General features: G+C 25.6%; 1 protein-coding gene across 1 annotated transcript in view; it reads right to left on the bottom strand.

The window, feature by feature from the left end:
- The window catches only part of LOC114123399 (acetylcholine receptor subunit beta-like 1), a 74,903-nt gene that overhangs the window by 13,849 nt on the left and 33,960 nt on the right, over positions 1 to 27,094 (bottom strand). Inside the window, exons 2-6 of the mRNA XM_027986351.2 lie at positions 19,019 to 19,158; positions 16,713 to 16,757; positions 11,949 to 12,058; positions 11,364 to 11,454; positions 680 to 850 (exon numbers count right to left, since the gene is read on the bottom strand). Coding sequence (XP_027842152.1) covers positions 680 to 850; positions 11,364 to 11,454; positions 11,949 to 12,058; positions 16,713 to 16,757; positions 19,019 to 19,158 — 557 coding nt within the window. The remainder of the gene's footprint in view (positions 1 to 679; positions 851 to 11,363; positions 11,455 to 11,948; positions 12,059 to 16,712; positions 16,758 to 19,018; positions 19,159 to 27,094) is intronic.

Raw genomic sequence — 27,094 nt, 5'->3', positions numbered from 1 at the left:
TACTTATTACTTATATATTTTTTGCTATAATATTTAAAATAATGATAATAATATGTAATAGTATTAATACTTAATATTATTTAAAATGTAGTTTGATCTAAAAAATACTAAAATATTGAAAAAACCAACGAGTTAATGTAAATGATTTTTTAGGTATCTAAAAGTTTGATAATAATTTAATAATATTTGTTTTAACATTAAAGCTAACATCACAAAATTAGAACTTTTCAGTTTTCACCTTTATTTTTGTTTGTTATATATTTATAAGACAAAGTAACACATGCATATGTGACGTCCACTTAACATTTTTGAAAATATTTCCTTTTTTACATATTTTGAAGACTAAATTTTTGTCAAAAATATTATTTTATATTTCGTTTAGCTATAACTTCTTATGTAGTTTTATTTAGTAATAGAACATTTTTTCTTATATTACAAATACATAATGGTTTATTCAAAGAAGTAAAATCCTTACAACAAGTAGTAAATTTATATATATTTTCAAAAACTTAATTTTGTATCGAATTAAAATTACGTATAAAAATATTTTTAATAACGTTTATAGTTTCTAAATAATAACTGTCGTACAAAAAATAATTTACCTTAATATATAGATTTATAAACACGTTTTCTCTAAATTTGCATTCATAAAAATTTTAATTAATATATTTGTCCATACCTCTATAATATCCCAAGTTCCGGATTTCCAGTAGTCAGAAAGGTCGACGAACTGTTTGTCATTGTATAACGCTAACGATACTTGATCGCCATTAAATGTCCAAGAGCCGAATTTCATTATGCAAGTTTGTTGATCAAAAGGAAAATATGTAACGTCTATGGTGCAGGAGCTCTGTAAATCATAAATAAAACATAAGGTATTTAGCTTAAGATAATTAAAAAATATTCTTAATATGTACAAGCATAATATGGGCATACAAAAATACAATAAGTATTTAATTTATAAATTATTTTTTTTATACGTAACATATAATGATAATTTCACTAACTCGAACACAGTAAAAATTACTAGCTTAATCCAAAATTAGCCATGTATTACATGTTTGTAGTAATATAAAATATTTTCTACTCTATTATATTCGTTCACAAACTTAATATTGAACATATTAATGCGGTTATTTATTTATGTTTGTGATGATATTAAATCTCCTCTTAGTTTTTTAAGCTTTTATTCAAACATGTTTTACATTTATTTTTTTATTTATTAATTCAATTGAAATAAATTGTATAAGGTTGTATAGAAAATATTTTTTTTTTGTTTTTAAACACGATAATATCGTATAAAGCTAGTATAGGAGTATAATATACGATTACATCTTGTATTATTCTGTAGCTTCATCGAATATTAAAGTAATATTTTACACACTAAATATTAATATTTATTCAGATATTATTCTGATTTAATATCTTCGTAAACATAATATATCATGTCATATAATATAATATAATATAATATATATTTATAGTTGTAATTACATAGATTTCATTTATGTAATGTTATTTATAACGATGTTTTGTGCAATTATAAGCGCTATATTAGATTTATGATCTAATATAGATTTAGATTTAGAGTTATGAATTATGTCTAATGACAGAATAAAGGTATTTTACGTAATCACATAATATTATATGTATTCTAAAATCCTTATAAACGCATAAAACTATATATTAAACTTATAACATCTCTGAGTATCGAAATATTTTTAATCGTATAGTATATACCATGTACGTATTATATAGCTTGATATTTTGTTCAATACAATGTTTTCGTCTATTAATTTTCATTCAATGTTTTCATACAATTTAATTATACATAAAAATACTCAAGTAATAACTTAAGTTATTTTAAATCAAGGTTTTTAATTAATTTAATTAGTACTTAATTCTTCAAGTCTTGAATCATTAAATTATTAGTATAATTATTTATGAATTAGATTTTGAATAAATCTAGAATATATTGATAATACAATGATTGTAAGATTTTTTTTTAAAATAGAGTATAGACAATAGTTATCTTCTCTATTGACTGATTCTATTTTATTTTCCTGGTAGTTCTAAAGACATCATAGAAATAATTAAAAAACAAAAAATTTAAATGTATACTGTAGCCTAATATTTTAAATTGTATTTTTATTTAAAGCTTAAGTGAGTTTATTTTAAACTGGTATTATTATTTGTTAAAAATGCTCAAGAAAACGGTCGATATGGCCATTCCTATTTTCTAATACTACTATTATTCTTTTAAAATCTAACCCCAAGATTAATAAAAAGAAGGGTTAAGTTAAGAAAAGGTTGGTCGTGTATTATGATTGTCGACTTGTGTCAATACATTGATTTTCGCGAAGTTATATGAGACATGTGTCAAATTTTCGTAATCTATGTTTAATAAATAATATTGTCTCCCTGATGTTGTAATAAAACATAAATTCATATAATACTATAATAATTTTTATTTTTTTTCAACCTCAGCGTAATATATCGTGTTTGTAAATTAAAATATTAAATATTTGAGTAATACGTATTTACTATTTGTTTTTACATACAATTTTATCAAAGACATCATAAAATCTGTACAAATAACGTGTAGATATACGTATATGATTTCAGTTCATATTGTTTTTCTTTTTAATTCACGATGAAATTAATCAAATTCATAAGTAACGGACAATGATGACAAGAAAGGTGAGTACGAATTTGCGACAGCTATATTATAATATATTGTATACTATTCATAGATTTTAGTCATTAGTCTATCACCTATTTCACTTCTTCTTTTGACTTATGCTTATTTTAACATTAGCTACACACGTTTTATTTTTATTTTTTGTATGCTTTTAATGTTTTGTGTGGTTTTTTGTTCGGTCTGTTTGCATTAGTACAAATATATAAATAAATGAGAAGTATAAAATCACGTCTTAACTTAATACTATTGGACGATGGCAAAAAAAAAATGACTAACGATATTACATTGTTCCGAAATATTTACAACCATACAATTGTCACACATTTTTTTAGTGTTGTGCGTATGTGAGTGGTGTCGCTTCTCGGTATTACTTTTATTTTCATACAGAGACGATACTTATGATTCAAAATGCGTCTTAAATTGTGTGAGTGCTAATACTCAGAGGGGACGACGAGAAAAGTGATGTACAGTGTATTCGCTTCTCTCTCCTTCACTCTCTCACTCACCCTCTCTCTCTAGTCTTTATCGTCCATTATTATTATGACCGCACCTGCAACTGACCGAATACGTACCGGTGGAGTGTGAACAAGTGTGTTAGTGTGTAAGTATAAAGTGTATATACACATACATCACACATACACACACACCTACACGTGTGTGTGTGTGTATGCGTGGCGTGTAAGAGAGGTAGGTATAGTGTGTTATTGATCAAAGGTCAAACAGACACTGACGGGACGGATGGACGGTAGTTGAAAGGCTGAAAAATCGTTTATATATATAATGCCACCTCTGGTATAGTATAGAATCCACGGTGAGGCAGCGCGCGCTCGGACTGCGGAGCGTATACAGCGCGATGATCGAAAGGCGTGGGACGATGAGCGCGCGCGCGCCACTCCCGTCCATCTGCCCACCCGCCCACGCTGTAGCGTCAGTGGCCCCGCGCGGGCATTTGTCTCCGGGCGGCATTTATCTCGGCAGCCGTTTAACTCCTCCAGCGGTGGCTGTTGTTTCGTAGTTATTATTAAATTGTGAAAAATCCACAGACGTTTCAGAGAAATTCGCCGAAAAATTGCCGACGCTTTCCGACAGCTGCGTGCGCGTATTATTAATGACACTCTTCCGCTGCCCTTTTGATTGCGACGTGTTTCTGACCACCGCCCCTCCCCCGCCAATCGCTAGCACCACATTAATTTCCTCACACTGCCACCACTATTTAGACCAACCAACAGTGCCATTTCTTTTATCACGCAACCACGTTATTGTTTCTCGTTCGCCAGCGCACGTTATTACGATTTATGACACGCCTGATCGACATCACCGCCGTCACATTTTTTGTTGTTTTTAAAACGAAAAATTAACAATAATACATGTATATGGCGTAATTGTATTAGTAAGGTTAGGTCAGGGACCCATATGATCATCATGACCTTTCTGATCATAAGGAGTCTCTCAGAATCACCACCGACTGGGTCTCGAGCAGACATTCCCTTGTCAAATAGCGGAGGACATTGTCGGCTGCAAACAACGGAATTAAAGGATCGCGAATCACAAGGGACAGCCGATTTCTGGATTCTCACTTTTGAGTATCTGGAAAATTTTTAGGTTATTACCTGTTCTTACTTCTTAAAATTTAGATAATAAAAGAATGGTTCAATGGAAAGTCAAGTAGTCAATAGTTCTACATCAGGACTATAATAAGAAAAGTTAGCACTATATTCTGGGATGGCAGGTTAGCATTGTGAGCTCACCTTTTGATGTGGTTGGGAGGATTTATAAATTATAAATTGTATTTTTAATTAAAATAAACGATGATGACTACCAGAATATTAATTATTCAACGTTTTCCTATTGTTGTTGTTCTAAAATAAAACGGAATATCATCTTGGCTAGAAATTTAGAAACGGATAAAATGATGATACTCTGCCTAATATTAATAGTGTTAAATTCGGTTCACACAACATCATACAGTGTAGTTAATTATTTAATGTGACATGTTCAATGCATACTTAAGATTTTATTATTTATTCCAAGAATTTAGCATTTAAAACAGTGTCTGAAAACTTGTTTATAGTTTTTCCAAATATTATATTATCATATTAAAATCTTTTATTCGGGTTCTATCGCAGGTTTATATGTTTTAAAGTCGCTAACAAAGTTAAAAAAAAATCTTCTGGTTTATAATTTGCTATGGAGTATTATTCGTTCAATTCATTAAATTCATCCCCTGGAAGACGATATTTATCTTTAAATCGTAAAAAATATCGGCTTTACGGAATCGAATTTTCACACATTCTGGTTTTAAGAAATTGCAAGACAAAGCTATCCAGTTGACTGCATCTAAGACACTTATATTGTATTAATGGTTAAGCGATATTTTACTCTTCCCAATATACCACCCATACTTCAACACTAGTAATGTAGTGGATACTTTTAGAAAAAAATACCAGTCCTATCTCCGTCTTTCATATTTTTCTTAACATCAAAACTACCTAACAATACGAATTGAAAAAAAAAATTGTTTACTTCGATTTCAATCTTGTAATCGGCTTGTTTTTAAATAATGATGTGTATTTTTTTTAAATTTTTTTAAACAACCACATGATGTCTTGAAAATATTTATACTGATTTTACAGTTTATTTCATATTACAGTTTCTGTTTGTAAAATTATTCTAGAAATGGGCAGAATTTTTCAGATCAATATGTACGAATTTCGGGAGTTTTTACCTTTTCCCTAGTTTTACTCCTTATTTACCCATTTATCCGTGATTGCATCATTAATTTTATTATGTTACAGACTTCAGTTTTCCACATATTTTAAATCTAGTAAAATGCTCTTTCATACTCGTAAATTGATTATTCTTTCTCCTTTTATTCAATAAATTTAACTTTGTCTGACTACGTCAGAGTTATATGAGGCGTATTAAAGTGAGTTAAATTGAACAAAATCAGTGCGTAACTGTAAAATATAGGTATGTCTACTATGCCTGTATAACTGGATGTTTAATAGATTGATTGAGATTAAATACTGCAATCAGTTGATATATTATACAATAATCAAAATTGTAAAATGTGTTTTTATTTTAGTTGCATAATTATTTTAATAATGTACAACTGTAATTTAACTTGATGTCTAATATAATTTAAATTGTTGGAATTTCCAGAGTCGTGATACAATTATATCACCTTAGGTGTTATTAGGGATAACATTCGTCACATGAAATTATACGTTATAGAGTTAAACAGTTTTGTAACAGACATTAGATCAAAATGTTAATCATAATATATAAAAATATCTTAAATAAGTGTTGAAGTTAACAAACAAATAATGTTCGTTAATATAAATGTGAAATGATTATTTTATCTCCTCAAAAATAAAATCATATAAGTAAATAGAGTAGGACGAGTTTAACCTTAATCCAGTAATAAAATACACAATTTATTTGGATTGTCCTGCAATATTATGTACGTATTATTGAAAAAAGTACCGAAGCAAATGTAGCTAATAATATTTTAATATATTATGTGATATTTATTTTCTATAGAAAAGTTATTATTTGCAATCGACGCACGCACTTAAAAACTAATAACACCGTTGTGGTATCGGAACACGATTTAAAGAGACGTGGTACATTGGCACTCATCTTGTAGGTAAATTATTTTTTCTCACTTTAGGAGTTCGGGTACATTTTAATCGATTAGTTTAATTATGAATAATATTTGATAATAAACGATTAAACTGATCACAATCTCTATACGACAGCTAACCTGGCTTACCTATTGATAAAAATAGATAATAATACTTAGTGATACAGTAAATTACTCAGAACCAATGATACACAAATTATATTATAAAACATAAATAAAAATTTAACTCTTTTGGAGTTAATCCCATTGCAAACGCGTCGAGTTATTGACGAATTATATGATGGTAATGATAAAAATGAAGATGAAAATGTTATTAACTAATAGAATAATATTATATAATCTTATAACATATTAACATACACCGAATAAACAAGCATATAATAAACTAAAAATAAAGTTTTTTTAGTATCTATGTCAACAAAATGTAATCTATTAATTTTAAATTATCCCATTTCCAAACACAAATAACACATTTAAAAATTAGTACTAGAAATCGAGTACATTGTTATAGATTATATTTTGATTTTTGAAAGTGTTTTATTCATTATTCTTTTACAAATAAACATACCCTACAGCCTACACTATATGGTTAGAAAATAATTACATTTTATAATTTGTTAATTATACTGCAAAACAAAATTGTTTGACTTTTGTTAAATATTATGCGCTTACTAAATCCTATTTGATTTCGATTTTTTTTTCAAAATATGGTTTATTCTAGTTTTAAACATAAATTATTCAATAAGCTTTAAAGTTAAAATATCGTCATACAGAATTTGAAATGTGAATTAAATTTTGGTACAATTTTAAGTTGCATATTCTTATTTAATATTAATAATTTAATATATTATTAAAAATAAAACCCCTTGCCTTTAATTAATTGTTAGTTTGGTAAAACTATGTAGGTATAATAGGTACATGTATTTAATTTTAAAATAATTATATAACTTAATTTTTATTGTTTTTTAATTGAATTTTTTTAGTGATACATTTAGCTTATATTTATGTAGTATTGCAGTATGTTTTTAACTTTAATATTCTGATGAAAAATGTTATGTTAATTTTTTAGGCATAAAATATTAGATATCAACAATTTAATTTAAAATCGAGATTCAGTTACGAAGTTTTTGTTTCAAAATAATTATCAAAATACCATTCGTTTATTTATTTTTTATTAAAACATTATCTTATGAACCAAATTTAATTACTTAAAATTTTATAATAATAACTGTAAAGTTTGGCAATAAGAAGATTATTTATTATTTTAAAGTGAATCATACAAAACTGTCATATCTTCACAGTAATTAAGTTTAAATTATTTAACACAAGAATTTGATTTTAATCAACTTAATTTTTGAAATCTTTAATTAAAACTTTTTTTTATGCTATACAGTTATCAATAATATCATTATTATTTAAAAATGTATATATTTCTCTTTTCACTGATGAAATAGCCTGCCAAAAGTTAGGTTCCATCACTTTATGTTAAAAGTTCATTAAATGACGTCTAGTTTCTTTTTTTTTAATGTTTAAATTTTTATCATTTAAATTTTCATACTTTTATTATCTCCACATTTCATAATTACTTTTACAGAAACCTAAATTCATTCAGTTTACTTTATCATTCTAAGTTAAATTATTAAGAATATCAGTATTATCCTCGACTTTTAATAGCGTGATTTATTACTTATTAATAATAACAGATCAGGTGAATCTTACATTATTGTGAGTTAGATTATTAATGTATACAAATATATTTTATGAAAGAATAATTTTATCATCTGTTAATTAGTAATTTTTTTGCCATTTACATTACGATCTAGTTGGTCTTGTATTTGTGTGTTACATTATTGTTACAGATTTTATGAAAATTTAAATAACATTTTTTTTTTTTTATTATACGTCTTATTTATGATATTATATTTCATGCATGTATATTTATTATTTACAGTAAAATAAATTTTGAAATAGAAATTGCAATATAATAATAATAAAAATTAGGTATATTATATATTTTAAATTTTTTCTATACTAAAAATAAAAATATTATGTATAATTTTTGACTTATATTAGTATTTAATAGATTAAGTAAAGGATTAATTTGTAATTTTGTAATTTAGTTATAAGCGTTTGTGGTTTTATTTATGCTATTAAAAAATATACATAGATAAAATAATATGATTAGGTTATTTAATTTATGTTCTGTAGATGACGTACTATATACTATTAATTTATATAAAAATTGTATATAATTCATCATGCAGTATGTGAGATGAAACAATATTTAAAAAAAAAAATTATTTAGATATCAATTTGTTTTTAAAAAATATCGTTTGTGGCATTAAACATAAGTATTGTAGATTCAATCAATTGAGTAACTATTAAATTTTAAGGGATGCAATGGTAAACTCGATCGAAAGATGTTAATAAGTAGGTTAAAATTCGATTTCCTGTTGTAGATTTTAAGGTGTGGTAAGGAGAAATCCGATTCCACTTCCTTTATTCTCCTATTTCCTATCGTATACTAGTATAAGATACGGAGGTGTCGATAATCATATCCGGGGGAAATATCTCGTTTGATTCATGCGCACAGAACATTTCCTATTCGGTATTTTGTATTGAATATTATACTCCTTTATGGTACCAGATGGTTTGATTAATTGAACTTTGAGTAGTGGTGGAAACACTTATATCGTAAACTTGGGAAAATACGTATGAAATAGATTAATTTATAGAAAGTTAACATTGTGTTATCTATGTATAAACAGAGTATACAGAAATTGAAAAAAAGATTCATTAGATTTACTGTAGTTATAAATGTGATAAATCTTTAATAATTTTATATATTAAGCATTATATTATATGATAACAGAATAATTTGATATGTTTATTGTTTAGGTTGTATCTAACATAGTTTTTATTTAAATTTTAATCAAATACTCGTATATTGGAAAACACAGATAAAATATCAAATTTTTATACTTATAATAAGTAACAAAAAATAATATTTATTCAGATTTAATAAAAACAAAAATTAATAAATAACAAAAAATACTAATTTTACGAGTATTATTATATTATTAAATTAAATTATGACATGTTTATTGAAAAAGTTTTTCATGTTTATTTTAACATTTCGTTATATTAAATATCATGAAATCAGACTATATGAATTTTAGTTTGGTATAGCTTTTCCTTTGATTCGTGTCATATTTGTGAAATTCTAAAGTTTTGTTTTATCAGTTCCTATTTCATATTTTAATATACTGTCAAACGCTTGATTATTAAAATTTGTGAGACCCGTAGAAGGTTTAAGAAATAAATTACCTAGTCAACTACTCGGTTGATTTTTACATTTAATTAATATACAATAGCGATCAAACGTTATGTCAATATAGTTGAGTAGAGAGTGAATTACTTATTACTTATTAAAATATTTAAATTTTAATCTCGTTTATACGAATCGTGTAGGTATATAAGGTTATTAATTTTAAGTGCGATTTTTTTAATTATTGTATAACAAAATATTTTATACTATTAACATACTAGAAATTAAATCTCTGTCTAATTAATATTTAAAAGTATTATTATTCTAGTATTATTGTTGAATAAAAAAAAATATTTGTATATTAAACTGTATAGTTATAAAGTACTTATTGTATAAGTGACTTTAAATTATTAATATACAGACTTAAATATTAAATATGTATGCAAGAATTTTAGCAATACATTTTTAGTTTTAAAACCAGAAATGAAACAATTTAAATTTTTACAAATAATAATAAATGAGTTTTTATCAAAATAATGTTACTTTTAATAATAAAACGTAATAAATTGTATTATACTTTTAATACTATTAAAATGTATTGATTTTATTGATTTAAAAATATATATAGTGTTAAGATCCAATATAGATTATACTAAAATATTTTTATTAAATAGATATTTTAAATGTATATGCCTATACATTTTAGAATTATTAAACAACTCAATTTATACAATAATAATAAAAAAGATCAAATAACATAAAAAAGGAAGCGTATTGAAATCGTTTGTGTTAGCCGAGTATGTATTAACAAACAGCCATTATAAACCTTTTATGTTTGTTTATGTGTTTTGTTCTAACACATTTACGTTATACTCATGACATTAAGTGTTCATTAAAGGGTTGGGAAGTGTTCATTAATGAATAAGAGAGCATTTCATACATTTCAAAATTAATTTAAAGTATAATTTACATTATGTACGTTTTTAATTATAATTTGGGAGCAAATAAAAGGGAATATTCTGTATTTAATCATTTCATCCTAGTTTTATTTAAAATTTGTATTATTAGTTGTCCTTAAAAAAAAAAAAATGTCGAATAATATTGTTTTTAACTTGTAATTAATTTAATATAACATAATTATTAATAATCAATATTTAACCAAGAAAATTTCAAATGTACACATAATTGATTATTAAAAATAAATATTTATTTTTCCTCGTATTCAAAATGCAATGAAGAATCGAGACATATTGTATAGATTTTATAGGTTTTATACAATAGAATAATAAAAACAATCGCATTTATTTTAATACATTCTGTAAGTTAACAATTCTTAAAAATATTTCAAGTTATTTCTATAATTTACAATATATCAATGATTTACTTATGTCAAGTTGTTATAAATAATAGTTTTGGTATGTTTGTTAAGATCATTAAAAATATTTTGTAAAATTTTAAAATTCTTCTATTAATTTAAAGTATTTAAAACTTTGTAATTTTTAAAAAATGATCATACTTATATATATAATATATATATTATATGATACCAGATTTAAATTAAAATAATTTAAAATTTAAAATTTAACTGTTTAATACAGATTGCTTCAGGGATTACATATTTAAAAGTATTTGTATTTAACAGATGTTTGCATGTATTTCATTTGATTTAATTTAATTTAATATCATATTGTTTTAAAAAACCGTGCTTTATAAAAATTATTAATAGCTATTATCTAGTTATAACATACCTGGTAAATTGCCGGTGGTATCCATAGAAGTTCTCCATTTGGTCGAATGAGCACGTTCGATTTGTAACGAACTTCATAATTTCCATCAGCACTACGAAAAAATTAAATTAAATATTAATTATTATTTTTATATTTATTTTCATCATTAACGATGATTACGCCTGCATAGAGAAAACAATACTGATAACAGAATAGATCGTAAAAATAACTTGGGTATTAATTAAATGATGGTATAAATGAAATAGTAGCCAGTAGGTACTAAATAGAGTAAAAATATAAGAAAGTTATAAGTATAACCTTATAGAAACCTTAGTTGTAATCTAAGAAAATAAATTTTCTTATTCTATTTGAGAAATTCGAGAAATTCTAGTTGTTTAACCGTTTTTTTCAAGTCTTCTAGATTTTAATCATAATTGGTTTTAAACTGGAGTTACTAGTAGTCAAAACACAAAACTTGTCGGTTCTCTTGGGCTAGTACACGCCATTTGTTTTGAAACTTTTAGATACAAATTAATCCGTTTAATTGCCATTGTAATCCGTTCATACTCGCTGCGTACCGCTTACGTCGAAATAACTTTTACTCACTTGTTGAACAACACTATATCCGGCTTCCACACTTTGTCCGGTGGTAACCTGAGCACCTGTATACCACCGTAGTCTGCCTCGTCCCATTGTAATTGATAGTCCCTCCATACCTATAATAAAAGAAACATAGAAAACTGTTAGATAAAGTAATAGTTAACCATCATATCGAACAATAAATAAAATGAAAAATAGTGTAATATTAACGAGAACTTTGTGTATTTAAGTTATTCTAGTAGTTATTAAATTATAGTATTACACTATTACAGTATATATTTCAATTACAAATGTTGATTTTTGTGTGTACTGCATAATTGTAATAAATAAGAAAATATTATGTGGTACATGTAAAAATTGTATTTATTATTAATCTTCATTTCAGACTTTTGAGATTAGTAAAGCAAACGTTGACCATACAAAAGCGCGTGATTTTTTGTAATAACCTTTTTACTAACTATTTTCTACGTAAAATACAATTTATTATATATGATTCAATGTTTATGCGGTTTAATGTCAACAATAATTGTTTGTACTATTATTACAGAACTTTTGAAGTTATGTCGACAAGAGACTGATCGAGTAATGTATCATTCGTAATCATTCTAGTTTAAAACTCTCAAAATTTAAATTTAATTTTAAATTCTTGTGAAAACAGATTTAGAAAATTATAGGTTAGAAACTTATTTGATCGAGTCAGAAGTTAGTTTTATTAGCAAATAAATATTCAGTACCCTAGAGAATTCCACATACTATAGTGATATACTCGTAGTTCGTAGTAACGTTGTTGAGAAAACTTATTTTTTGTACACCTTTAACAAGCTTTAATTCATCATAGATTTGCAATACATCTTTTTTTTTTTTTTAATGTTAAATAGAATTGAAAAAAAAATTAACATTTTTATTGACATAATATTATTATTCATTTACTATTCGCATTTATTTTAAAATATTGAAATATTTATATGACTATAAATATTACATATGCTACATATATTTGAAACATTATGTATTAAGTTATTGTCATATTATAATTATATTAATAAGTAAAATTTTCATTAGATTTCTTCATAAATTTTTCTAAGTTAAACAAATCACTCCATAGCAGTATGATTAAAATTACGCGGATAAAATAAATTTAATTTAAATCGGCATTTATTGCATTGGTAAATTTCAAAAGTATTTGTTAATTAAATGTATGGGCTTAGAATTAAAATATGTGATTTATAGATTGTAGTTTTCACCAGTATTGGAAAAAATCGATAGAGATAGAAAAATGTTATGTATGATGCGATATCAATATTTCACCTTATCAGACAGTATAAAGCTAAAATGGTTATGTCCTTTAGTCTGTAATTTATTTGAACGTTTGTAGCTTGTAGGTAATCTTATGGGAATTACTCAATTTCACGAGATTGTTGTTTGGGTGTTCAGTGGTGCATACTCTATATAACCTTGTATTCTCACGAGAGTTAATTATGTACAATAGGTTTCCAAAATTATCGTGATGTCTCGATTTTTCGCTGTATACGAATATTGTTGTAATATATTATACTTTATCACATTAAATATTTCATAATGATAAATAATTTTTTTATATTAATAGTTATTGAAAATTTAACACAGATTTAATGTTAAATTAATCGTTTTTTAAAATCAAATTTTTTTTTTTTTTGAAAAAACCATGAAAAATTATACTGAAAAGGTTAGAACTTTAGAAGACTTGAAAGCAAATCTTTTTTTTTTTTTTTAATAAACAAATTAAAGTACATTTACTTTCAATAAGAGCCATTTTTCGAGTATATTTATCATTGTTCTTTAATTTAAAAAAACGGATCATGTGTTTATCCATATCATGTGTTAAATATTTTTCTTTCAAACATTTATTTATTTATTTCTAAATAATACAAGTATATATTTTTTTAAATATTGTATAGTTACGCAATAAACGTTGGTTATTTTATGGTACTAAAAAAAATTCTATACGTTTTTTTAATGAGTTAAGATGATTATTGAGTTAAATTACATCAACTTTGCATAGGTACTTGTATATACCTACGTTTAATATGTATCTAGTATTAGTGATATAAGCTAATATGAAAAAGATATAAATATATTTTTATAGTGTATTTAACTCAATATGTATTAAAAATTATGAGAAGAAATTTTACACACTTTATTTCTTAGGGTCAAAGATTGTACTTTAAGATAATGCATAAGTCATATATCCTATATTATTTTTAATTAACCAACCACATAAATGTATTGAACTTATTTAACGATTTTTATACATTTAAGCTTGTATCAGATTACTTAATAGAGTTTTGAAAACTCTCTCATAAAAAATATCTTGGAGACAATAGTTTTATTTAATTGAATAAATTATTTAAAATAAATAAACCTGTTCTTTTAGTTCACATGTCAGAAATAAAATTACATTATAAGTGGTTTTTACAACTCTTGTGATTAGTATTAAGAGGAAAAATTATAATTTATAATTTGAGAATCCAAAAAAATAAGAAATTAAATCATTATTTCTTTAATAAAAATGTATTATACAATTTTTGTTTCACAAATTAATTCGAAACATCTTGGAGTATTAGGGCATGCTAAATAAACTTCTAATAAAATTTAAATAATAATAATACTTATTATTTTTTTAATTTTTTTTAAATTATTTAAAAATAAACAAATAGTTGTAGGTACTAGGTACTCTATGTGTGATATTTTGTGGTCTCACTATAACAAAAGCAGCCAATCAGAGTGCTTCCTTTACTTTTTAAGTTAATTCTATTAGCTTACGCTAATGACAAATGTTCATGGTATTGTCTAAAATCTGAATATTTATGATGGTTGTAGTGACAATACAAAACGGTCTTCCGTTCATCATTAATCATAGTAATCATAACTAAAAACATCAACCCATGTTTTACCTCTTTCGAAGTCTTGACAAGAAGACTATTGAAAGGTAAGAACTTGAATAATATTTATAGTGTCACTTTGTCTAAAATTATAACACGAGTTATGAGAATAGAAACTAGAATATGTATGGATAACTTTTTTTTAAGATATTAATGTACCTAATTAATGTGTAATAATATGCAATGTCGTACCTATATATAAAATATGTAACGAAAGTTTTTTGTAAAATAGATTTCGTTATCAAAAGAATTACAATTACTACCAATTCCGAAGAAGAATTTCAAAGATTTTAAGAGGTAATATTGAAAATTGTATTAATTTATGTTTGTACATTTTATAATAAGTCAATTAGATTAAAACTTACACTCGTAAAAATATGCAATCATAAGGATTTTTAATAATAATTGCCAATTTTTAAAAATATAATGGTTCCTGATTTATTTTTAAATGTAGATAATTTTTAAAAAAACATATTTTTAATAATCAAGTAGCAAACCGTGACATAACGTGACATATTGTTGGTCAGAAAGCTCTCAAGAAAAATGTATGCTTACTTTAGCATATATTTTATAGATAGGTTCATAGAATTATGAATAATATGTATAGTCTAAAATTATGTTTATCATTAATTTTTGTATAAAATTAGTGTAGTTATTTAAAATAATATGCTTTTAATAATTTCATTTAAAATATATATGTATGTACAATGTACATTATACAATATGCAATTGTAATAGACGAGGTTTTTTTATTGGTTTCATAAACATTATATTAAACAAAATTTAGATACTTAATTCTATTTTATACCATTAACAGATAATATTTTAACTTTTATATATTTAAATTTTTGAATTATGAATTATTAAAAAGTGTTAAATTAACCTGCATAATCATAATAATTAATAATAATTAAATTGCATGATTTTGCAGTATTTTCTTTTCTTTTTTATAGTAGAATTATTTAAAAATTTCAGTTTAATGGTAGTGAATAATGAATATTTTATACAAAAACTAACAAGTAATAAAAATAAATTTAATTAAAATAGTTATATTTTATATATTATAATTGAACCATTTATAATACCTAGTACCTACTATGAGTATATGATATTTAACTCAATTTTATTTCTTCAGTAGTTTCTATTGAATTTTTTAAATTAAAACTACCTAATTAATATTTTTAATCGAAGTACATTTTTATTTATCTTAATCTATTCAAAATAGATTAAGTAATTTCGTTTAATAGTAAGGGTATTAAATACATTCAAATTATGTTTAGTTTACAAATTAAAATTAATTTTAGAACGTAATAAGTACTTAATTAGCTCTAATATTTGTCTTGGCTATTCTAAAAATCACATTTACGGTTATTAAAATGAGATAAATCATTAAACAGGTTAAATAAATACTGTGAAACAAAATATACTTATATAATTATCATTACTATCACTTTTAATTTGTTTTACTCACTTAAATGAAATGTGGCATTTTGTGAAAAGAGAACCCTTTAAAATGGATACTCGACCAATTTATAAATTAAAACTACGTAAACATTTTCAAAATGATTCAGTGAATAATAATTTAAAAATATTAAATAATAATAACGGATATTGAAATAGAGCGACGGCAATTACGTTGATTAATTGAAGAAAATAATAAATGAACGGTTTGCAGTCAAGCAAATATTAAAGAGAAAAATTGCTAAGTAAGTTTCCTCCCTTTTAAGCGATATTAGTTGTTTATAATACGGTAGTCGGATAAGACGTCTAATACGCCTGATAAGAAACTGTTTATTTTTTAATTTTCTGATTTACAAACTGAAAATAAATATATTAAGTTGGTACTCACAAGTCTCAACCAAACGTTCGATTTCATTATTTGACTCTTTTCGTTCTGTAACAAGTAAAACACATATTTTTTATTTAGATATTTTAATAATTAGCAATAATTTATAAATAATTAATAGTTTGTTATTCTATTTATTTTTCAACAAATCGTATTATTAAACTTATTTAACTTAAATTTAATATAAATAAAACATACAATTATATGAATAATTTAATTCTTTACTAGTGTAATTTGTATGTTTTTAATCAGTGTATAAAGAAATTATGTAATAATATTTAAAAAAAACCTATGAAATAAGAATGTATAATATTATGTACGTACCACGTATGCAAATAATGTTAAATTAATGAACATTAAATATATTTATTCTTATACCAAAAATTAATATATTCATTCGATATTTAATATTATTATATGTAACTATATAGAACGACAAAATAATTTCTATTTATAGACACTTCTATTACATGAATGCATATAACATATACACCATAGCAGAGGAATGTTTGTATTTTATGATTGATATTTTTTTTTATAGGTATAACTATATAAAATGTAACTCATTTATAGATTATACATATATCTAAATGGTAATATGAAAACGTAAACTTTAGATAATCAAATTTTATTTATTATTTTTTCTATTTTCTCTGAGTAATACAAGACATCCATGGAACATTTTTATAGAATGGTTGCAAGCGTAAATTACGCTAGTAGTTGGGTAAATTAGTAATTTACTATCATATTACAGTGAAACTTCTATTTAACGAAGTCTCATGGGAAACGAAAAAAATTCGTATTATAGAGGAATTTGTTAAATAGAATTAACGCATAATTAACGATGAAGATCACGGTTCTCAAAAATAATTCGTTAAATGTAAGTTCGTTATAGGGAAGTGTCACTGTATATAATTTATAAAGTGTAATTGTTTGGTATTAGTTACCTACTTTCAAATTTGTGTATATATTTGTCACAAAGTGGCGTACCTTTACATAACTTTTATACGTACAAGATGTTGGATCAGTGGAATAAAAATGCAACTTAGGTACACAAATTTATTGTAGTCGTTTTAAGATATTTATAATGTCCTAAAATAAAATGCGTAATTTACTCCTGCTGTTTTTATTAAATTATAATATACAGTTAAATAAATGACTTATAAATTGTTATACATCGTGTACATAATATTTATTTATTAAGTTAAGGGGAGGTGGTTCAAGTACAGTATTTTTAGTATACAGTAATTAATACATATGAACAATAAAAATATTCATTATGGAATGAAGAACTTACGATTAATTAAATTAGCGTTTAAAAAAAAAAAAAAACTATAATTAATTATAAATATTTTAATATTATACTTAGTCTTAATAAAAAAAAATATTTTAATTTACAGATTTTTAAGTATTTATTTTGATTATAACTTCTTTAGTAGTGATATATGATTATTTTATTTATTTATTTATCGATAGGGTATAGAAGTATAGCATCAATGCACGTTTTTACAATAGTTTTAGTTTATAAGGTTAACAATTTACATAATATAAAACTAAATAGTGTAATTAAGTTTTCATATTTTTGAATGTTGTTTGATTTTAATAGCATTTTTTTTTTTTTGAATTTTAATTATTAGGGAAACATTACGAATTCTTGCAATGCACAATATATTAAAAGGAAGTTTTGAAAGTTTGATAAAAACTATGACATAACCTAAACGGTTGAAATTTTTATGTTTAAATCAGTACATATTATAGTATAATACAATTTATAAATTTAAGTGATTGATGTAAAAACGTGTGGCGTATTATAATTGAAAGTAGTTAAGGTTTTATAATTCTATGACTTTATAAAGATAATATTGTTGTTTCTTACATTTTGTAAATTTTATTACTAAGTCTTACTCGTTATTAAATAAAAATTATGGATGCAATTTTATTAATATTTATTATACATTTTAGTGTTTTTAGAGTAATATTGTAATATTGCCACTGTATTATAATTAAAAAAATATACAAATTGTGTAACTTACTTAAAATTAATAAAATATTATTGGAAGTTATTATTATTGTATATTTTAGTATTTTAACATTATTAAATTTTATTTATTAGAATTTTTGTACTACGAATTGTAATATATTTTAATCAAAATAAATGCATTATTTAATATTAATTCAAATAGCAAATTATGGTAAGGAACTCAACACTATTTATCAATAATATTAAAATTAGTCACATATTGAACGTATATAACTTATGAAGTATAAAATATATTTTTAATGTATTATACTCGTATATTGTTACATACCACGTTGATGAGTTGAACGAATGCTAAACCAAATTGTACATTGACTTTTTCGGTCATGTTCTGGACAGGTCTGATTAGTTTGTTGTAGCCCCTGAAAAGATCTCTAACCAGACGCTCCTCGTCTTCTGAACACCAACAACCTTGGGAACACAAACAAAAAACACAGATGTTATACGATGTTGTTTTTTTAAGACGTATACACACACAAATAATCTCTAACTGTAGTAAAAGAGACTTAGGTTTTTTCAAGAGATGTTAATCTTTTCCTATTTTGACTTAAGTTTATTATTATTATTATTATCAAAAGTAAATGGTAGAAAAAAAAATAAATTTAAATATAAGAACTAATCCGGCGAGCACGTCTTGCCAAGTGGATAACGAACGACCTGGATGTCTAAAGATACGAATGCACCGGCCGGAAAAAAAACAGATAATAATAATAACACCGTTGAAAATCCATTCGGTCTGTTGAACTTTGTCTACTGGTAAGTATAGGAAAACAAAAACCACAAGAAAAAAAACTTGGTACATGATGGAAATACTTACATATTATACAAAAAAAAAAAATCTTGTTTATATGGAGAACGAGTAATTGGCTTGGAAAGTCATTCTCCCTTTCAGTGTTCTTTTTACCTACCACTGGCATTATTATATATATATATAGACACAATATTTTATTATATACCGTTAAAATTCACTAAATTAAAAATAATCCGGTGATTAAACTTTTTTGTTAGGTTAGGTATATTTATGTCATCAACTATACAGGTTATTTGTTAAAAAAATAATTAAAGGTATAAGTTTAAAAATATATTTATCACGAAAAAATAATTGTGACTTATATTTTTCCCGTTAACACGGTATGAATGTATGATTCGGTTTTAAACAGATCACGAAAAAAAAATAATACTGACAGGAATAAACTAACTATTTCGAAAAATAAAATAGGTTTTTATACTTTCTAAAAGAATAAGAAAATAAGAGGTTCTTATAATATGAATATATGATCCAATGATCTCTGATTCTATTTTAATACTTTAATGATTTTTTTAGTCGTAATCGTCATATTGGAGATTCGCTTTTTAATATTATATAAATATGTGGTATGGTTATAATTTAGAGATTTTTATTTTTTCAAATTAATCATGATTTTTATTGATTATTGATAGTAATAGCTGACATTAATGTATCTATATTACTCATGACGTATACAACATAATCAGTCTTGTTTAAAGACATATTTATACTTGAGTCCTAATGTAGTTTATGTAGCTTATATTGGGTTAAAACCTGGTTAAATATATCGATGAATAAGACAGGAATGAATCAAACACGACTTTTCTATTGGCAATCCAATATAAAGTGTTTTTTCCATTATTCGAATGATTTTAAATCGAAAACGGATGTGAATAAAATTGATGGGGCCATATCGAAATAACGCTCTATACGTGATCCATCTAAAGCCACATTGTTTGGTTGGACCAAATCCCACGCACCGGAATCAAACTATAATAAGTAGGTATATTCTTTACGGTTTTATCATGGATGTCCAATTTCGTTTCACATATGTTTCTATCTCAGACCGATCGGTACTCTAAAAAGTAGTGGATGGAAACCTCAAGTTTATGGTTTGAAAAAAGAACCGAACAGGACAAAAATATAGGTGAATCAATATTCTTAAATCGCGATACCTTCGGTATGGGGTTTCTCGGAATATTGGTTTAATATGGTATTAAATTAAAATTTTTTTTTTTAAAATTCTTGATTAACATCATGTTAAATTTTTTTAAATATATGCCGATATTTCTTTAACATTTTCTTAACGGTTGTTGGTAAATTTTCCATACGTTTCAAGAAACTATTGGTAAAAAAAAAATTCTTCTCAAATTATTATTTATAGGTTGCATTTCAACCTAAAAAGGTACTATGTTGAACTTTTTGAACATACATTTTATCGAAAAACATGAAATGTTCCAAGAAAAAGAGACTGTAAAGAGAAACTGTATACTGTATACTTTTATATACTGTATTTATTGAATAATTGTATATGTATTTTAAATAACAAAATTTTAAGATGTTTTTATATTTTTTAATTTTTTTTTTAAGTGCTTATATTTCAAAATATTGTTTTCAAATTTTTATTTTTTTTTAAAAATTTTAAAATATTATAATAATCTAATTCAAGTACCTATAATTATTATTTATTCAATATAATTTAATAATTATATGGTTTTGATAGTACTTATAAAATTAACCTATTGTTGAAATCTAATTTTTACTGAAAAAAATCATTTTTGGATAAAAACCGGGTTAGGATAGATTTCGAAATATAGATATCTTTTAAAAAGTACACATTTTTAAGCTCATTGCACAAAATCAAAAATATACCTAAGTCTCCAAATAAATACATTTTAGTATTTTACTGCGTCTTAGTTAATTTTGAAGTGCACTTTTTAAATAAAAAATAAAATCACAATATTTTGATTTAATATCTATATTTTACTGTGATTCAAAAATGATTGTTAGTTAAAATATATTTCTTTAGGTTTTGGTAAGAAGTGTTCTAGAGATATCATACAATGTAACTGTGTGGGCATATCGTTTTTAGTTATAAGCTAAATTTTATAGGTTTTCATAAATCATTAAAAATTGAATGGAGTTTGTTTCAAAGAATACTTTTACATTCATAGTCTATGACTAAATCATAAATCCACTGACACCTGTTTCAGACAATTCAATTCTTTACGAATTCTGCAGTGAACATGACCGTCAACGTTGTAGTTACTAGTACTACGAAGACTATCGAATTTTTTTTGGATGAATAAATATAGAGTTGACCTGTCGGCAGCAGCTGCAGTGGCTGGGTCGATTTTTACGAGGACAGATACACGCCCAATACAATAATACTGTTTTTGCACGTAATGTTTTGTAAGTTATATATTTTGTAAATTATAATATATTAACGTCAATATATTGGCTGTACGTCTTAATATTTTCGAAAAAAGTTTTGTAAATATTAATATATATTATTATGGAGCCTATAACACACGAATGACTTAGAAAATATATTTTTGAATGTTTGATATAAAAAAAAAAACAACTTGGTGTTTTGAAAAAAATTAGTAATTTTTAAAGAGTTAAAAAAAGAACGTTATATTTTTTTAAAGTTTAGGTTGAATACAATGAGTACTGTATTTAATGATATAGTATACATTATTTTTTGTGATGAAATATACAGCTGATATTTAAATATATTTTATATTATTTATATTTTTATGCGCTTTATTTTAATAGTTTATCTTTATTGTATATTAATTATTTAAATTTGTACGTGTTCATATTTTTTATTTTAGAAGTAATTTGACAATGGATCACAATATCTGCAATTAGAAAATTCTATTTTTTTTTTTTTTTTATAATACTCAAAAATAATATTTATCTCTATTTACTCTAAAATTTCAGTTAAAAACAATTTTTAATGATTATAAATATGTAAGTATATAATAATAATGTATATTACGTATAAATTAACCTATAGCTACTTTAATATAAATAATAATTATTGATATATGAATTTCAAACACTTCTAATTTAACGTATATTCAATTAAATTTGTATATTCATTACATTTCGAATCCAATTAAAATTTTTTTTTTATCCTTGAAATTAATTGAAAATATTTTTCAACAACTACGACGTTCTGTTTAATTTTGACATTGTTATCGATGGTTTGTCATCTACAAACGAAGTCATTTATAATAGATTTTTTTTTTTTTACATTTATATTAAGTACATCACTTTGAACGAACAAGTCATGTTAAATTGTACTTTCACTCACTCCAAACTGGCTTCCCATACCTCTCATTGTTATCGCACTATCTTTTTCTATTCTTAACACACTCTCTCCCGAAAACGGGTGTAGCTAAAAGGACTTTCCACGCTGGTCTAGCGGCTTTTCGGTTGATGACTCCAAAGACGGTGTGGGGAAGTTCCGCGTGGGTGGGAAAGTCCTGCACGGGCGGGTGGGTTCGCTGTACTCGGCGAATAATATCGGGGAAGGTTGTGGGGGGAGATTACGCGGTAAGGGGCTGATAGCGTGTAGAAGAATAGTCGACGACAAAGGATGAGGTTAGGCTGAGTGGTGACGACGGCGGCTCGCGACGTCCGCGGTGGCAACGGCGACGGCGGCGGCGGCGGGCGGTTCCCTGGCAAAGTACGTTCGGAGCACCGCTGACGACTACGGCGCGGCAGCCTCGGCGGATGGGTGGGAACGATCGATCGAACCGCTTTGACCCGGGTGTGACTGCTGTTGCCGGCATTTTCGCGAGGATATTATTTTATGCATGCGAACGCCCTTTACTTTCAGTTATCGTCATTCCCGAATTATCTCGACATCCCACTCCAAATTCACGTACAACCTGCTGCAGTCGTTTGCCCGGGGCTCGGCCAACTACAAGACTTTTGAAACGTCTATGTCTATTTATTGTAATAACGTAGCGCAATAACGCACCGCACGCGAATACCTACCTAACCTGTAAACATATCGTATGTGGGTAGCCAATATCCAATACGCAGCGAGCACCATAATATATTATAATATATTATAGCGTGGGAGTATTGATCTATGAGTATTCTGCAGTGCGAAGTTGCGACTTACTTTGTGGGTACAATTATCGACTGTCGTAATATTTCCAAACACTAATATGGCCGGCTACCATACTTAAATTTCGTAAACATTTTTATCATTACAGACATGGTATCGTTGAACCGGATTCATCCGTTTTCTGTGATGACATTATTTGGTGATATAATATATTGTACATAATAGCTTCGTAATTTTTATTCAAAGTGTTTTTCAATAGAGATAACACAAAACATAGCAGTATCATAATAACTAGCGTATCATACTTTCTAGTTTAAACCATTTTATCCTATAGGTGTAGCCGCATCGAGATACCTACAATGTATATTTTCAAGATAGCTTAAAAACTCAAGATTAAATTCGTTATCCACAATAACCGTGGTAAATTGTAATTGGTTATAATACATGGATTAAATCTTATGCTCTTATCTATATTTTAAGTTAGATACAGTAAACTGGTTTAAATTTTAAAATTTTAACGGATATTACTTTATTGACTACAATATATTAAAATGGATATCGATAGAGGTATTCATAGAAGACGTATCACTTATCAGTCAATATAAATAGTATAAAACGTATAATATTCAGTATGCTGATAGTATACATCAACATTATTTTCATAGTTAAAAAGTTTATAACGATCTATAATGAAATGCATTTTTTATATTGTCTGTAGAAAATTTAAACAACAGAACCATTGGTTATATTTTATGAATGAATTACAATTAAAGATTTTTTAACACAGAGTAAATTTGTGGATTATTTCATGTAATCTCATAAATCTTATTTAAATTTTTAATGATTATAAATAAAAATAAATTGGTTTATTAGGTACATGATATATTTTATACGTCAATATTAAAAAAAAAAACATTCTTTTTAATATAAAAGATATCATGGTTAATTTTAAGATCTTCTACAAGATGTCAGATAATATTCAATTTTTTACAAAGTTATCATAAATTTATTAGCTAGTACTTTTATAAAAATGTTGTTTACATAAACATTGACTGTCACAATGAGTTTTAAGTATCATCCTGTATATAGCATACTGCATGGTATTTTTTCAGTAAAATTTTGTATGTATAATTGGAATAACTTTTATTTAATTTCTATTGTTTTTATAACAATTAAAAATAATTAATTACGTCAAATAAAAAAAAATATATATTACAGACAAAAACATGTAGTATATTATATTATTACATGATAAAAATTTAAAGTAAAATTTCGATATATTCTACAATATTTATAAACTTTAAAGTAATAGATAAATCAATAAGTATTCTAAGGCAGTCAATCTAAGAGTTATAACTTTCCAATTTAATTATTTTGACTTATTCTTACAATTAAACGATATTCATTATATTCATGTCGTCTAATATTATTGTTTATGTACTTATCATAATTATGATGACAATGCTAAATTTTCAATTGTTCATTATCGATGATAATCGAATCTATAAACATTTTGCAACAATTACGTTCTTTACGTTAAATATGTTCTTTGAAATTATAATAAGGGAGTACAAACAGAAAGAAAGCCACTCTACTTTTCTTAATATTTTCTTAAAACACCAATATTATTAGCGTAATTGGAAAATTATAAAATAAATTATATTAGTTATTATATAATAACAAGATTTATTTTTTGTTCAAATTTCAAATACCACATTTCACTACGCTAGATAAAGTTAATAAATAAATAAATGAATAAATACATCTTTGTAAAACCAGTAGGTCATACGTTTCGATCAAAATCTTGCTTTGCGTAATTAAATCAATGATGGTTACTGGTTATCCATAAGACCATAAAGCACAATAGGTAAATATCAAATCGAAGAGTACCAACTATATATTATTCACGGATAATACCTACTCGATTTCACGAATGATTTATAAAATGATCTCAAAAAGTGAATCCACCGTAAGTACCTTCGTTAAACCTTAAACAGGTTAATTTCATTAAATCTGTGTAATGCTGTAGTAATTGCATTTCATTTATACGTTTAAATTTTACTTAACACCGCATTATATATTATAGAGATACGAGAGTGTAACTTTTCAGGCAGTAGTACGAATAGGCCCACTTCTATACAATTTAAATAGCCCGTTTTATAGAATATTATATAATTAATTTTCGCGTGATATTATGTTCGTTGGTTTATGGGTTTAAAAAAGGGCGACCCCTCCCCCTACCAATCACCCGCCGCGGTCATACAATTAACCGCACGTAATAACTATTTATTAATCGTCCTCTTTTGATTCGATTAAATGTGCACAATTTGGTATAGGACGGATAGAAAACTCGAGGTTTGCGGTCAATTATTATAATTGTAATTATATTATTTTCTCCGTACACTCGTCGGCTCCACCGCACAACATTGAACGTGCGTTGTTCAAAAGAGAGTAGATTCATTCGCGAGAATCGCGCTAGTATAAAACGGGAAAGGGAGGCCGATGAAAAAGAACATAATAATAATGACGGATAAAAAAACCCATCGTATATATAATAATCGGCTGGCGTTCATATAATAATAATATATATATAATGTATACAACGATGAGGGGGCCGAGCGAAACGGTATAACGATATACAACACTTTACCGCGTTTACATTGGCGAGTGGTGTATAATAATATATATTATACGGTGCGTTCATCGCATTTTGATAAATTAAGCGAGTTTTAAATTGCTCCTATTCCGTCGTCGTGTACAAACCAGCAGCAAAAGCAGCAGAAGGAGTGCAGTGTATACGAGCGCCGTATACAATATATTGTAATAAATACTTAAGCGTATACACACACACACACACACACACACACACACACAACAGCCGTTTGCGCGGCTCTTGCCGACGCGCGAGAACTTTTTCGCTCCCAGAGTGATGAATGGCGGTAGGACAGCTGAAGCGGATTAATTATTAGAATTTAGAATAGCAGCTTGCGTGTGTGCGGCGTGTCTACGTGTGTATGTTTAATAATAATATATACACACCATAACCTACAACAGCGTGCGCGAGGCAGAGCAATCGTTCAAGACGTATATTTTGCCCCGACGACAACGTCTATTCACGTCGGATATAATACCTAATAAATATACAGGGAAACTCTCCAAGAGTACTCAAACTCTTTTTTCTTTTCTTTTTTTTATTTAACAATGAATTTATTTATAATCTGATTTTTGGAATCTTAGAATATATTCAAAGGTGAAATTTCAAAAATGTCGAGATTGATTGTACTACCTACTTAAAAAATAGTCTACGAGTATATGGAGACACGATAAACTTCTGTATTTAAAATGAAACTTGTCAATAAGGTTAATTTTACTGTAAACTGTCTAGTGTGAGATTTATTTAATTTATTGAAATGTCTATAATAAGCTAGGACAATAGTCCTCAAAAATACAAATGTAATAAAATATCTAGATGT

Source organism: Aphis gossypii, chromosome 1 (genome assembly GCF_020184175.1).
Source record: "Aphis gossypii isolate Hap1 chromosome 1, ASM2018417v2, whole genome shotgun sequence".
Classification (NCBI taxonomy): Eukaryota; Metazoa; Arthropoda; class Insecta; order Hemiptera; family Aphididae; genus Aphis; species Aphis gossypii.
The sequence above is the reverse complement of the archived record's forward strand: the minus strand, read 5'-3'. Positions and strand labels throughout refer to the sequence as shown.